The sequence below is a fragment of the Hypanus sabinus genome, chromosome 7 (assembly GCF_030144855.1).
Source record: "Hypanus sabinus isolate sHypSab1 chromosome 7, sHypSab1.hap1, whole genome shotgun sequence".
NCBI lineage: Eukaryota > Metazoa > Chordata > Chondrichthyes > Myliobatiformes > Dasyatidae > Hypanus > Hypanus sabinus.
The window spans coordinates 84133544-84146804 of NC_082712.1; the positions used below are offsets into that span (position 1 = coordinate 84133544).

A 13261-nucleotide genomic window follows, 5' to 3' on the forward strand; every position below is an offset into this window, starting at 1 on the left:
TTTGAGTAAAAGGGTATAACTACACTCACTTCCCCATCCATTGAGATCTTCCTACAACCAATGATCTCACTTAAGGACTCATAATCTCAATGTTCTTGTTATTTATTGTTATTTATTTGTTTGCATTTGCAAAGTTTGTTGTCTTCGGCACGCTGGTTGATCTTTCATTGATCCTGTTATAGTTACTATTCTATAGATTTGCTAAGCATGCCCACAGGAAAATTAATCCCAGGGATGTATGTGGTGACATATGTACTTTGATAATAAAATTTACATTGAACTTTGGTTGGAAATTCCTATTTCCAATTGAACCAATACTTTCACTGCTGAGATATCATCATGTGAGGCAACTCTGATCTGAACAGTAGTGGGCAATTGATATTCTGACCTATCACTGGGCAGGAGAAGACTTTAAACTATCTTCTCATTCTATTCAATGTACCTCCAAAAGAAGAAACAATGAATACTATTTCAGACAAGAAGCTGAAGATGTAAATTTCAAGGGTATAGGTGTATAGGCGTATCTCTCCTATCGAAGAGAATGGTCGAAGTAGGGATCAAAGCTGCAGAGAGTTGTAAGCTCAGTCAGCTCCATCATGAGCACTACTCTCCATAGTGTCCAGGACATCTTTGAAGAACGATGCCTCAGAAAGGCAATATCCATTACTAAGAACCCCATCACCCCCATCTAATTGCTACCATCAGGAAGGAGGTACAGAAGCCTGATGGCACACAGTCAACGATTCATGAACAGTTTCTTCCCGTCTGCCATCTGATTTCTGAATGGACATTGAACCCATGAACTCTACCTCATTACTTTTTTTTAATTTCCATTTTTGCACTAACTATTTAATTTACCCACTTAATATAGCAGGCAGCTGTCAATCCCAGGGGATCATGGGTTTGTGCCCCTGGTTGGCTATGTCCTCTCCAGGATGCAAGCATGGGTGGGAAGATTTAAAGAACCGGCTGTTGCCCATGCACGTCACTGATGTAGTCCAAGGGAAGGGCAAGTGCCAAAACAGATTGGCACCAGTGTCATTGCAGAGGTTGCCAGAGTGAAGTTGTAAACAACATCAAACTGCCTTAGGGACCCGGCTCTGGATTTCTTCCTTGGGGTTTACTCCTGAAGCCGTTTCCATGGGGGGGTATGACCACAAGGCAGCGGAGGTTTGAAATCAGAGCTTTCCTTCTCCTAGGTGGGCTGCCATCCAAGGCTGACGTGCCTCACCTGCCCGAAACAACTGGTTTTGAGGCACCGGTGGTTCACCTTTGCCCCTTCTCGTCAGTAGAAACAGTTCCGCCAGGCCTAGTAGCTAAGCCACATGTGAAGGCTAGGAGTTGGACCTGGTTGTCAGAGGGTATTAGTGAAGCAAGCCATTTGGGGCACTTTATAGGTAGTGGGGGCTTATCCCCACTACCACACCCAGCTATGACAAACTTGGGAACCACTACTTAATATAACTATTTAATGCTATTTCATTAAGTAATGCTATTTAATGAAAAGCCATGAATTTCACTAATATATGTAATTCATGACTTTTTTCTTATTATGTATTTCATTGTACTGCTGCCGTAATGTCTACAAATTTCACAACATATGTCAGTGATATTAAACCTGATTCTGATTCCATTGCAGCTGGTTATTACATCTATCAAGAAGCTGATAACTTCAGTAAAGGTCAGTTTGTGAGGCTGGACAGTCCGACCCTGACAGTGTCTGGGGAAGTGTGTGTGGAGTTCCAGTACTACATGTATGGGACAGATTTTGATAATGCTCTGAAGGTGTATCTGAAGGAGTCTTCCACTGAAAAGCAGATATGGAGTAAAACTGGCTTTCAGAGTGCATCCTGGCTACATGGAATGATTGACCACTCATTCAAGACCCCAACAAATATCAAGGTAAGGGTTTGTAAAAGTGGACTATTCCCCAGTACAAGCTCCCATACTGAATTCTATTAAGGTGCTACAGTTGTTGATATGAGTTTTTTTTTCTCCCCTTTATACCTCTGGCATTTAGGGCAGCATTGCAGGTCCTCCACCTCTGCCTGTCTATACCATTGCACATAGATATAGAAAGCTTCTTCAATGTTGTTTCCTTAACAGTTTAGTTTTACCATTCAGGGTTTTTCGCCCTGAGCAGTACCACCGAACCTGGAGGACAGGTGGATCACTCTTAGCCTGGCCTCTGCCCTTTGACCTGTTCGGCATGGGTGACCCCACCAAGAGCCGAAACAGACTCCAGTCAACATCGCTCTCCAGGTCACTGAGGCGTGCAAGCCTCCAAACCCTACGTCAAGGTTGTGGTGTCTTGGAAGTGATATGAGCGGTGTACCAATAAATGAGGTACCTTTGAATAATACAGTGGGCTGTTCCAACAGGTAAATACAAAAGAGAATTTTACTGGGAAATCCAACAGCTATTCCAACAACTTTAAACTAATATTTGACCTGAAATAATATCCTGTTCCTTTTGGGCAGCTGGTTGGAGAGATGTCTCTACTAAACAATGTTTCAGGAACTCCTTCCCTCCGTAAGCCTTGGGCAAGGTGTAACACCTGCTTAGTGCTCGCACCCCCACACCCACCTTCACCAAATTAGGGTCATGTGAAGCCATGGGAGCAGATGGTGGATGGTCGTATGAGCAGCTGGTGCATATCACAAGTCCTGGTTATGTGACCACTGACGTCAGGCAGACAATCTCTGAAGAGTATTGATAATGGCTGGTGCCACCCGTCCTGTAAAGACACTGCCCAGAAGAAGGCAATGGCAAACCGCTTCTGTTGAATTTGCCAAGAACAATCTTGGTCATGGAAAGACCATGATCACCCACATCACATAGTAATGACGATGGTGTATCAGGATATTGTGAAAAGCTTTTGTTTATGAGTCATTTAGGCAGATTAGAAAGGGTTCTAAAATTAATAAAGATTACAGGGAGAAGGCAGGAGAATGGGGTTGAGAGGAATAATATATCAGCCATGATCACCCACGTCATATGACACAGCACAAAACAAACAAATATCCAATCAGAATCAGGTTTATATCACTGGCATATGTTGTAAAATTTGTTGACTTTGTGGCAGCAGTACAAAGCTTTGCAAAATAACAGAAAACAATCTGTGAATTATAGAAAAAATATAATAGTTAAATAAGTAGCGCAAAAATAGAAATTTAAAAACAGTAGTGGTGTAGTGTTCATGGGTTCAACGTTCATTCAGAAATTGGAAGGCAGAGAGAAAGAAACTGTTCCTGAATCACTGAGTGTGTGCCTTCAAGTTTGATGGTAGCAATGAGAAGAGGGCATGCCCTAGGTGATGGGTGTCCTTAATGATGGAGACTCAGGGTCCATCATTAAGGACACCCTCAAGGCGTCACTCCTTGAAGATGTCTTGGAGGCCAGTGCCCATGATAGAACTGACTGAGTTTACAACTCTCTGCAGCTTCGATCCTGTGCAGTAGACCCCCTCCCCCCATAGCAGACTGTGATGCAGCAAGTTACAAAGCTCCCCATGGTATATCTGTAGAAATTTTTGAGTGTTTTTGAAGACATACCAGATCTTCTCAACCCCTAATGAAATATAGATACTGTTGTTCCTTCTTTGTAGCTGCATCGATATGTTGGGTCCAAGTTAGATCCTCAGAGATATTGACACCCAGGAACTTGGAATTGCTCACTCCCTCTACTTCTATTCCCTCGATGAGGACTGGTGTGTGCTCCCTTGTCTTACCTTTTCTGAAGTCCACAATCAATTCTTTGGACTTCCTGAAGTTGAGTGCAAGGTTGTTGCTGCAGTACCACCCAATAGTTGATATATCTCACTCCTGTACGCCCTCTTGTCACCATCTGATACTCTGACAATGGTTGTATTATCAGCAAATTTATAGATGGCATTTGAGCTGGACCTAGCTACAAAGTCATGGGTGTAGAGAGAGTAGCGCAGTGGGTTAAGCACACTTGCTTGACGTATGCCACTGTTGATTATCAGCGAGGTGGAGATGTTAGCTCACAGCTCTGATCAAAAAGCTCCAGAACCTGGGTCTCTGCACTTCCCTGCACAGATTGTGGTCTTCCGGTGAGGAAGTCAGTTATCCAGTTTCAGAGGGAGGGATGGAGATTCAGGTTCCGGAGCTTTTTGATCAGAACTGTTGGAAAGAAGGCATTAAATGCTGAGCTGTAGTCAATTACAGCACCCTGACATTATTTTATTGTCATCCTTGGACAGTAATTTTATCCTAAACTTATTGTATTATTCTGTGGACTTGTACCAGTTGTGTTTGACATCATTCCTTCAATATGGCAGGTTATCTTTGAATCTGTTCGAGGCTCCACTGCATCAGGTGACACAGCCGTGGATAATATCAAGATCAGGACTGGACCCTGCTCAGGTAAATTACCTTCCAGAAATACCTTAACTTTCTTTTTCCCTCCTCAAAGCAATCATCCTCATCCAACTCCCTCTTGGATCCAAGGTCTAATCTTGCCACTTTCTGATTCCCAGAGCCTATTTCCAATTGAATTAGCAGTTGATCCAATTTTCTTTCGGAGTTTGCAGATTGGTTTTTACTCAAATTATCACCTCCACCTACTTTATTTCAGAAACTTCAACCACTTTGCCTTTAATCATCTATTTTCAAAGTAAGAATATTTTAAAACATTTTAAACATCCTTATCCTAGTTTCAGGGTTACGAGCTAGCTCTTTCAATCTTCCTGATGCCTCTGTGTTGACTCTGATATTATTCTGTCTGCACAGTGCCTAAAGAGAAAGAAAGATATACCGGCTTTGGAGGTGGTGCAGAGGAGGTTCACCGGGTTGATTCCAGAGATGAGGAGGTTAGACTATGAGAAGTCACCTGGGGCTTTGCTTTCTGGAATTCAGAAGGATGAAAGGAGATCTTATAGAAACATACAAAATTATGAAAGGGATAGTTAAGATGGAAGCAGGAAAGTTGTTTCCACTGGTAGGTGAGACTAGAATTAGGGGACATTGCCTCAAGATTCGGGGAAGTAGATTTAAGACTGAGATGAGGAGGAGCTGCTTTTCTCAGAGACTGGTGAATCTGTGAAATTCTCTGCCCAGTGAAGCAATGGAGGATACCTCAATGAATATATTTAAGACCAGGTTGGATAGATTTTTGCAAAGTAGAGGGATTAAGGGTTATGAGGAAAAGGCAAGTAGGTGGAGATGAGTCCTTGGTCAGTTATTGAATAGTGGAGCAAGTTCGACGGGCCAGATGGCCTACCCCTGTTCCTATTTCTTATGTTCTTATGTGCAATGTGTGGTCACAACACTGACCCTTACTGGATTTATAACAAATGGTACATTGATGTAACTTTGCAATTGCTTTTGAATAAGTTGTCATACCAAGACCTCATCTGCTTTATTGGGTACACATAGATAATCAAAGATGTAATGTTGAGTCTTTAGGAAGTACTGGTGAGGCCTCATTTAGAGTATTGCGAGCAGTTCTGGGCCCCTTATCTAAGAAAGGGATGTGCTGATTTTGGAAAGGGCTCAAAAGTGGTTCACGAAAATGATTCTGGGATTGAAAGGCTTGTCATATGAAGAGCATTTGATGGCTCCAGGCCTGTATTCACTGGAATTCAGAAGAATGAGAAGAGGCAATTTCTAATGAGTATTGACAACGACTGAGGGTGGGGGTGGGGGGCACCCGTTTTGTAAAGACATTGCCCAGAAGAAAGCAATGGCAAGCCGCTTCCTGCAGAAAAATTTGCTGAGAACAATCAAGGTCATGATAACATGATCGCTTGTGTCATATTACACAGCACATAATGATGATGATGAGAGAATAAATTGTATAATCCTATGTTAGTGATAACTATTCTCCCTGTAGCATTAACTTGGAGGATGAGGATAAATTTACCTTTCTTTGCCTCAAAACAGATTGTATTAACAGCTGCAACTTTGATGAGCCTGGGGATCTTTGTGGTTGGACCACCGAACAGAATCCACCCCTGGTGCCTTTCGATCAATGGACTGGACAGACAGACACAGAGAACTCTGGACCAGATGATGACTATTCCAAACCTGGATGTAAGGAATCCATAATTCAAATCAGAATGTTAATGCTTGTGCAATTTTAAGTGAACAATTACTTTAGGGAGATAGATAAGAATGGAATTCAAAATGAAAATGTGAATAGACACGTCACATGATTAAAACTATAAGTGTGGGAAACACTCACTGGACCTTGATGAAGGATCTTCGATTTGAATCGTTAACTGTTTCGCTTTCCACCAATATTGCCTAAACACTGTTGTTTCTAAAACATTTTAAAATTTGTGTCACATGATTATTATTTGCAAAATTAAAATGCCTCCAAGGCAAGTGCTTCCATTTTGTATGCCAATTATTTTTCATAACAATGGCCCTTTAATCAGCTACCCCTGAAAGCAGTCTCTTAAATTTATTAATCATCCTATTTTAGATGTGAATGAGAAATTATTTGAATGAGAAAAGGTTACCCACTAACCTAACCCATTCATTGAGATCGAGTGTGGAAAAGGCTTTTATGGCCTTTTGAGCCACAGCACCCAGCAATCCTCCAAGCTAACCTGAGCCTAACCACAGGACAATTTACAATGACCAATTAATCCACCAATTGGCACATCTTTGGACAGTGGGAGTAAACCAGAGCACCCAGAGGAAACCCACACAGCCACAGGGAGAACTAGAACATAGAAGAGTACCGCACAGGAACAGGCCATTCGGCCCACAATGTTGTGCTGAACCAGCTAAAAAGCAAATCAAAAACACCCAAACACAAAGACCCAACAGAGTGTTCCTCATATAGGCCGATTTCTTTGCTTAATGTTGATGTTAAAATCTTGGCCAAAGCTTTGGCATATAGATTAGAAACTGTTATTCCCTCTATTATTTCTGATGATCAAACTGGTTTTATTAAAAGCCGTCTTCCTTTCTTTAACATTAGGCATTTATTTAACATTTTATATTCACCTCCAACTGGGATTCCTGAATGTGTTATTTCCCTCGATGCGGAGAAAGCATTTGATCGTATAGAGTGGAACTACCTTTTTGCAGTTTTAGAAAAATTTGACTTTGGTCGAAGTTTTATCTCTTGGATCAAATTGCTGTATTTGTGTCCTACTTCCTCTGTTTTGACTAATTTTCAGAAATCCCAGTTATTTAACCTCAAACGTGGCACCCGTCAGGGATGCCCTTTAAGTCCCTTTCTCTGATTTGGCTATAGAACCTTTGGCGATAGCATTTCGAAATTGTCCTGAATTGACCAGGATTTGGAGAGGGGGTGTTGAGCATAAAGTTTCTCTCTATGCTGATGACTTATTACTCTTTCTCTCAAATCCGTCTACATCCTTACCTCCAACGTTTTCACTTCTTGATCAGTTTAGCCAGTTCTCTGGCTATAAACTTAATTTACATAAGAGCGAACTTTTCCCAATTAATAAAGAAGCACAAGAATTAACATTTCGTGATTTCTCTTTTAAAGTAGTTCATAATCAATTTACTTATTTTGGGATTACAGTCACAAGGAAGTTTAAAGATCTCTTGCGTGAAAATTTTGCCAATCTTTCATATACTATAAAAGAGTCTGTTACAATGGTCACCTCTATCTATGTCTTTGGTAGGTCGTATTAATGTTGTTAAAATGTATGTTCTCCCTAAACTTTTATATTTATTTCAATCAATCCCAATTTTTATTCCTAAATCTTTTTTTGATTCTTTAGACTCTATTATTTTGTCACATCTGTGGAAGAATAAGCGCTCTAGAATTAATAAAGTTTATCTCCAAAAATCTAAAAAAGAGGGTGGCATGGCTTTACCTAACTTTCGTTTATATTAATGGGCAGCCAATATACGTTGTGCTACCTTTTGGTCTTTTTTCCATGGCCAACCCGAGTGCCCTAATTGGGTGGCAATGGAGTTGAGTTCCACTAAAGATTTATCTATCTTTGCAATTCTTGGCTCTGTACTCCCTCGTAGCTTGTCCAGATTAATTGTTAATCCTCTTGTTAGACACATTTTGCGTATATGGGCTCAATTTAGGAAATTTTATGGTTTCCTTTTCTAGCCCTATCTTATATAATCACCTTTTTTTTTACCTACTACATATGATTCAGCATTCCATGATTGGTATAGGAAGGGCATTAGACATTTTGAAGATCTTTTTATTGACAATCGCTTTGAATCTTTTCAACAGCTCTCTGCTAAGTTCAATCTGCCCAATGCTCATTTTTTTACATATCTCCAAATTAGACACTTTATTAATCCTTTAATTCCTAACTTCCCTGAAATGCCTGAGAAAAATGTTATGGATTTCTTTCTTTCTATTAATCCACTAGGTAAAGGTTTAATATCATTTATTCGTGATAAATTAGCATCCTTACGGCGTGCCCCTGTGGATAAAATTAGAATGGATTGGGAGAATGATTTAAATATCTCCTTATCTGATGAGACTTGGGACTCAATTCTCAAATCAGTTAATTCAACCTCTCTTTGTGCTCGCTATTGCCTTTTACAGTTTAAGATTGTTCATAGAGCCCATATGTCTAAATCTAAACTATCTCGATTTTACCCTAATATTAGTCCTCTTTGTGATAAATGCAAAAGGGGCAAAAGGCCTCTCTTATTCATATGTACTGGTTTTGTCCTAGCTTGGAGAAATTTTGGAAAGATGTCTTCACAATGTTATCTTATATTCTGAATCACCACCTAGAACCTAACCCTTTAATTGCTTTGTTCGGTTTTTTGGGTGAGACAGATTTACGCCTGAGTTCGACCAAGTGTCAAATATTATCTTTTGCTAGATATCCTGGCTAGACGTTTAATCCTCCTTAGATGGAGAGATGTTGCCCCGCCCAAGCATGCTCAATGGCTTAATGATATTATGTCCTGCCGAGACCTTGAAAAAGTTCATTATTCAGTTCTTAATTCGGATACAAAGTTCCATTAGGTCTGGTGAGCTTTTATTGAGTACTTTCATAACCTTCCTCTTAACTAAGGTTTTTTTTTCTGTCCCTTGCTTTCAGCTCCGTTTTTTTTGGTAGTAGGCATCAATATCTTCTGTTGCTAAATGTAGTTACAGTTTTGGGGGTTTGTATGTCCTGATGCATACTCTCTATATTGTGTTTTGGTTGGTCTGGAGTTTTTTTTGTTGCAGGGCTTGGGGAGGATACTCATTTTACATATCTTCAATTTGGGTGCTTTCTCAATTATCTTCTTTTGTATTATATAATTATTGTATGTTTATTTTTGCACTGTATTAATGCTCTTAATTTCGATCTGGGTTATTTTTTATCTGTAGAGATGTAGAAAATGTATTAAAAAAGACAATTTAAAAATAAATAAATAAATAAACAAACAAACAAACAAAAAATTTAAGAAACACCCAAACACTAATCTCTCCTCCCTACACCATGTCCATATCGCTCCATCTTCCATCACGTGCCTAACAAATGTACAAACTCCTTACAGGCAGCGGTGAGAATCCAACCTGGCTGCCTGTACTGTAAAGCATTACAATACTGTCCAGGTTTCCCTGTTTTTGGATACTAAAGAAACCAAGAGTTACAAGATTAATGTAGAGAATTGGTGCTGAGATAAAAGACTACAATCTATTGAATGATAAAACAGACTAGAGGGGCTGAACAGCCTCAAATACTTTCTTTTGTAGCACAGATCATCTTTGTGTCATTGCTAGGTGGTTACATACTTCCAGATTTGACACCTTTCATTTTGTCCTTTATTACAGTTGGTTACTACATGTTGATGGATTCAACTGTGACCGTGCCCGGTGACCGATCACACTTGAGAAGCCCAATGGTTCATTGCAATAATTGCCTCACATTGAGGTTCCACTATTTCATGTATGGAACAGCAACCAAAATGGAGTTAAATGTTTATGCAGTGAAACAAGGCAAGTAATCAACAGGTTTGAGAAATCGGAGTGGGGTTGTTCTGAATTGGACAGCAAGGAAAGAGACGCAAATGTCTTTAAATAGAAAATCCTAGTGAATTTGACCCAGTATATCATGGGAAAAGCCCTCCCCACTATTGAGCACCACCATTCCATGAAGCATTATCGCAGGAAAGGAACATCCGTCATCAGGGAGCTCCACCACACAGGTAGAAAGGAACATCCATCATCAGGGAGCTCCACCACACAGGTAGAAAGGAACATCCATCATCAGGGAGCTCCACCACACAGGTAGAAAGCAACACTCGTCATCAGGGAGCTCCACCACACAGGTAGAAAGCAACACTCGTCATCAGGGAGCTCCACCACGCAGGTAGAAAGCAACACTCGTCATCAGGGAGCTCCACCACACAGGTAGAAAGCAACACTCGTCATCAGGGAGCTCCACCACACAGGTAGAAAGCAACATCCGTCATCAGGGAGTTCCACCACACAGGTAGAAAGCAACATCCGTCATCAGGGAGTTCCACCACACAGGTAGAAAGCAACACTCGTCATCAGGGAGTTCCACCACACAGGTAGAAAGCAACATCCGTCATCAGGGAGTTCCACCACACAGGTAGAAAGCAACATCCGTCATCAGGGAGTTCCACCACACAGGTAGAAAGCAACATCCGTCATCAGGGAGCTCCACCACACAGGTAGAAAGGAACATCCGTCATCAGGGAGTTCCACCACACAGGTAGAAAGCAACATCCGTCATCAGGGAGCTCCACCTCACAGGTAGAAAGGAACATCCGTCATCAGGGAGCTCCACCTCACAGGTAGAAAGGAACATCCGTCATCAGGGAGCTCCACCACACAGGTAGAAAGCAACACTCGTCATCAGGGAGCTCCACCACACAGGTAGAAAGCAACATCCGTCATCAGGGAGCTCCACCACACAGGTAGAAAGCAACATCCGTCATCAGGGAGCTCCACCACACAGGTAGAAAGGAACATCCGTCATCAGGGAGCTCCACCACACAGGTAGAAAGCAACATCCGTCATCAGGGAGCTCCACCACACAGGTAGAAAGCAACATCCGTCATCAGGGAGCTCCACCACACAGGTAGAAAGGAACATCCGTCATCAGGGAGTTCCACCACACAGGTAGAAAGCAACATCGGTCATCAGGGAGCTCCACCACACAGGGAGAAAGGAACATCCGTCATCAGGGAGCTCCACCACACAGGTAGAAAGCAACATCCGTCATCAGGGAGCTCCACCACACAGGTAGAAAGCAACATCCGTCATCAGGGAGTTCCACCACACAGGTAGAAAGCAACATCCGTCATCAGGGAGCTCCACCAGGCTCTTTTCTTGCTGCTGCCACCAGGTAGAAAGTGCAAGAGCCTCAGGACTCACACCAAGAACAGTTACCCACATTCATCAAGCTCTTGAATAAAAGGGGTAACTACACTCACTTGCCCATCCATTGAGATGTTTCCCACAACCAATGATCTCACTTTAAGGACTCTTAACTCTATCTCATGTTCCCATTATTTATTGCTATTTATTTATATTTGCATTTGCACATTTTGCTGTCTTCTGCAGTCCAGTTGATCTTTCATTGATCCTGTTATAGTTATTATTCTATAAATTTGCTGAGTATCTCCATAGGAAAATGAATCTCAGGGTTGTATATGATGACATATGTACTTTGATAATAAATTTACTTTGAGTTCATTCTGTTCTTTCTCGATCTGTTGCCTCTCTATTGGGCACCATTTTACAAGTTGCACCACATGACTTGTGGCCTACAAATACCACACTCTCTCCAATGCTCCTGATTCCTTTAACCCACACAATGGTCTAGCAGCTGGGAAGTATTATCACGGTGGGACTGTTCATCAGAATTAACACTTTTCAGGCTGTCCAATCCCAGTTTTTCTGAGTCTGTTCCACTCTATATATCAACAATGTACTCATATACTTATTTAATTAGTCTATAAATAGAAGAAAGAAAAAGGCACAGGAGCCTCACGTCTCACACCACCAGTTTCAGGAACAGTTATTACCACCAGGCTCTTGAACCAAAGGGGATAACTTCACTCAACTTCACTTACCCCATTGTTGAAATGTTCCCACTACCAATAGAATCACTTTTATGGACATCATTTCATGTTCTGGATATTTATTGCTTTTTATTATTATTATTATTATTATTATTATTTCTTTTTTATTTGCACAATTTGTTGTCTTCTGCACTCTGGATGAACACCCTAGTTGGGTGGTCTTTCATTGATTCTGTTATCGTTACTATTCTATAGATTTGCTGAGTACGCCCACAAGAAAATGAATCTCAGGATTGTCTAGGGTGACATATGTGTACTTTTAACTTTGAACTTTGAGCCCCTTCCTCACAACTCTCACCGCCTCCCAGCTCTGTATCATTAGCAAGCTCACTGACATGGGTTATGAACGACCAGAGTCCCAGCAACTTTCAATCAATGGCCTTTCTGTCCAGAACAAAACCCCTCTTTTGGGAGCCTATAGAAGTCTCCCAGTTTCTTAATTTGCCCAGCATGGATGCTCATCACACCAACCTCATATTCATCCATTTTATAGAACATAGAAGAATACTGCACCAGAACAGGCCATTCAGCCCACAACGTTGTGCCAAAGCAGCTGAAAAGCAAATCAAACACCCAAACACTAATCCCTCCTACCTACACTATGTCCATATCCCTCCATCTTTCTCATGTCCATGTGCCTACCTAAGTGTCTCTTCAAAGCCTCTAATGTATTTGCCTCTACCACCATACCAGGCAGCACATTCCAGGCATCTACCGCTCTCTGAGTAAAAAATTTACCCCTCACTTCCCCATTGAACCTACCCCCTCTCACCTTCAATGCATGCCCTCTGGTATTAGACATTTCTCCCCGGGGGAACAGATAACCCCCTGTCCACTCTATCTATGCCTCTCATAATCTTGTAAACCAGGCAGCATCCTGATAAACTCTTCTGCACCCTCTCCAAAGCCTCAACATCCCTCCTGTAGTGGGGTGACCAGACAGTATACAATACTCCTGATGCAGCCTAACCACAGTTTTATAAAGTTTCTTCAACTTATTCTGTGTTTTGATCAATAGGAGATAAATTGGGCGATCCACTCTTCTCCCTCACTGGAAACCAACTGCCAGGATGGAAACTGGCCAAAGCCACTTACAGAGGGAAAGCTCAAGTTCAGGTGGGTCCACACTCCGCGCATTTATATTAGTATGCTTCTGTCGGTCAAGGATGTTGCATCCTAGCTGTCTAGGTACATAGGCCAGGTCAGTACAACATGTAGCAAGCTGT

The 13261-nt window shown here is 41.5% G+C and overlaps 1 protein-coding gene across 1 annotated transcript in view; it reads left to right on the forward strand.

Moving 5' to 3' along the window:
• The window catches only part of LOC132397492 (IgGFc-binding protein-like), a 238387-nt gene that overhangs the window by 18193 nt on the left and 206933 nt on the right, over positions 1–13261 (forward strand). The window contains 5 exon segments of the mRNA XM_059976322.1: positions 1640–1902; positions 4304–4388; positions 5907–6056; positions 9754–9918; positions 13054–13151. Of these exon segments, the coding sequence (XP_059832305.1) occupies positions 1640–1902; positions 4304–4388; positions 5907–6056; positions 9754–9918; positions 13054–13151 (761 nt within the window).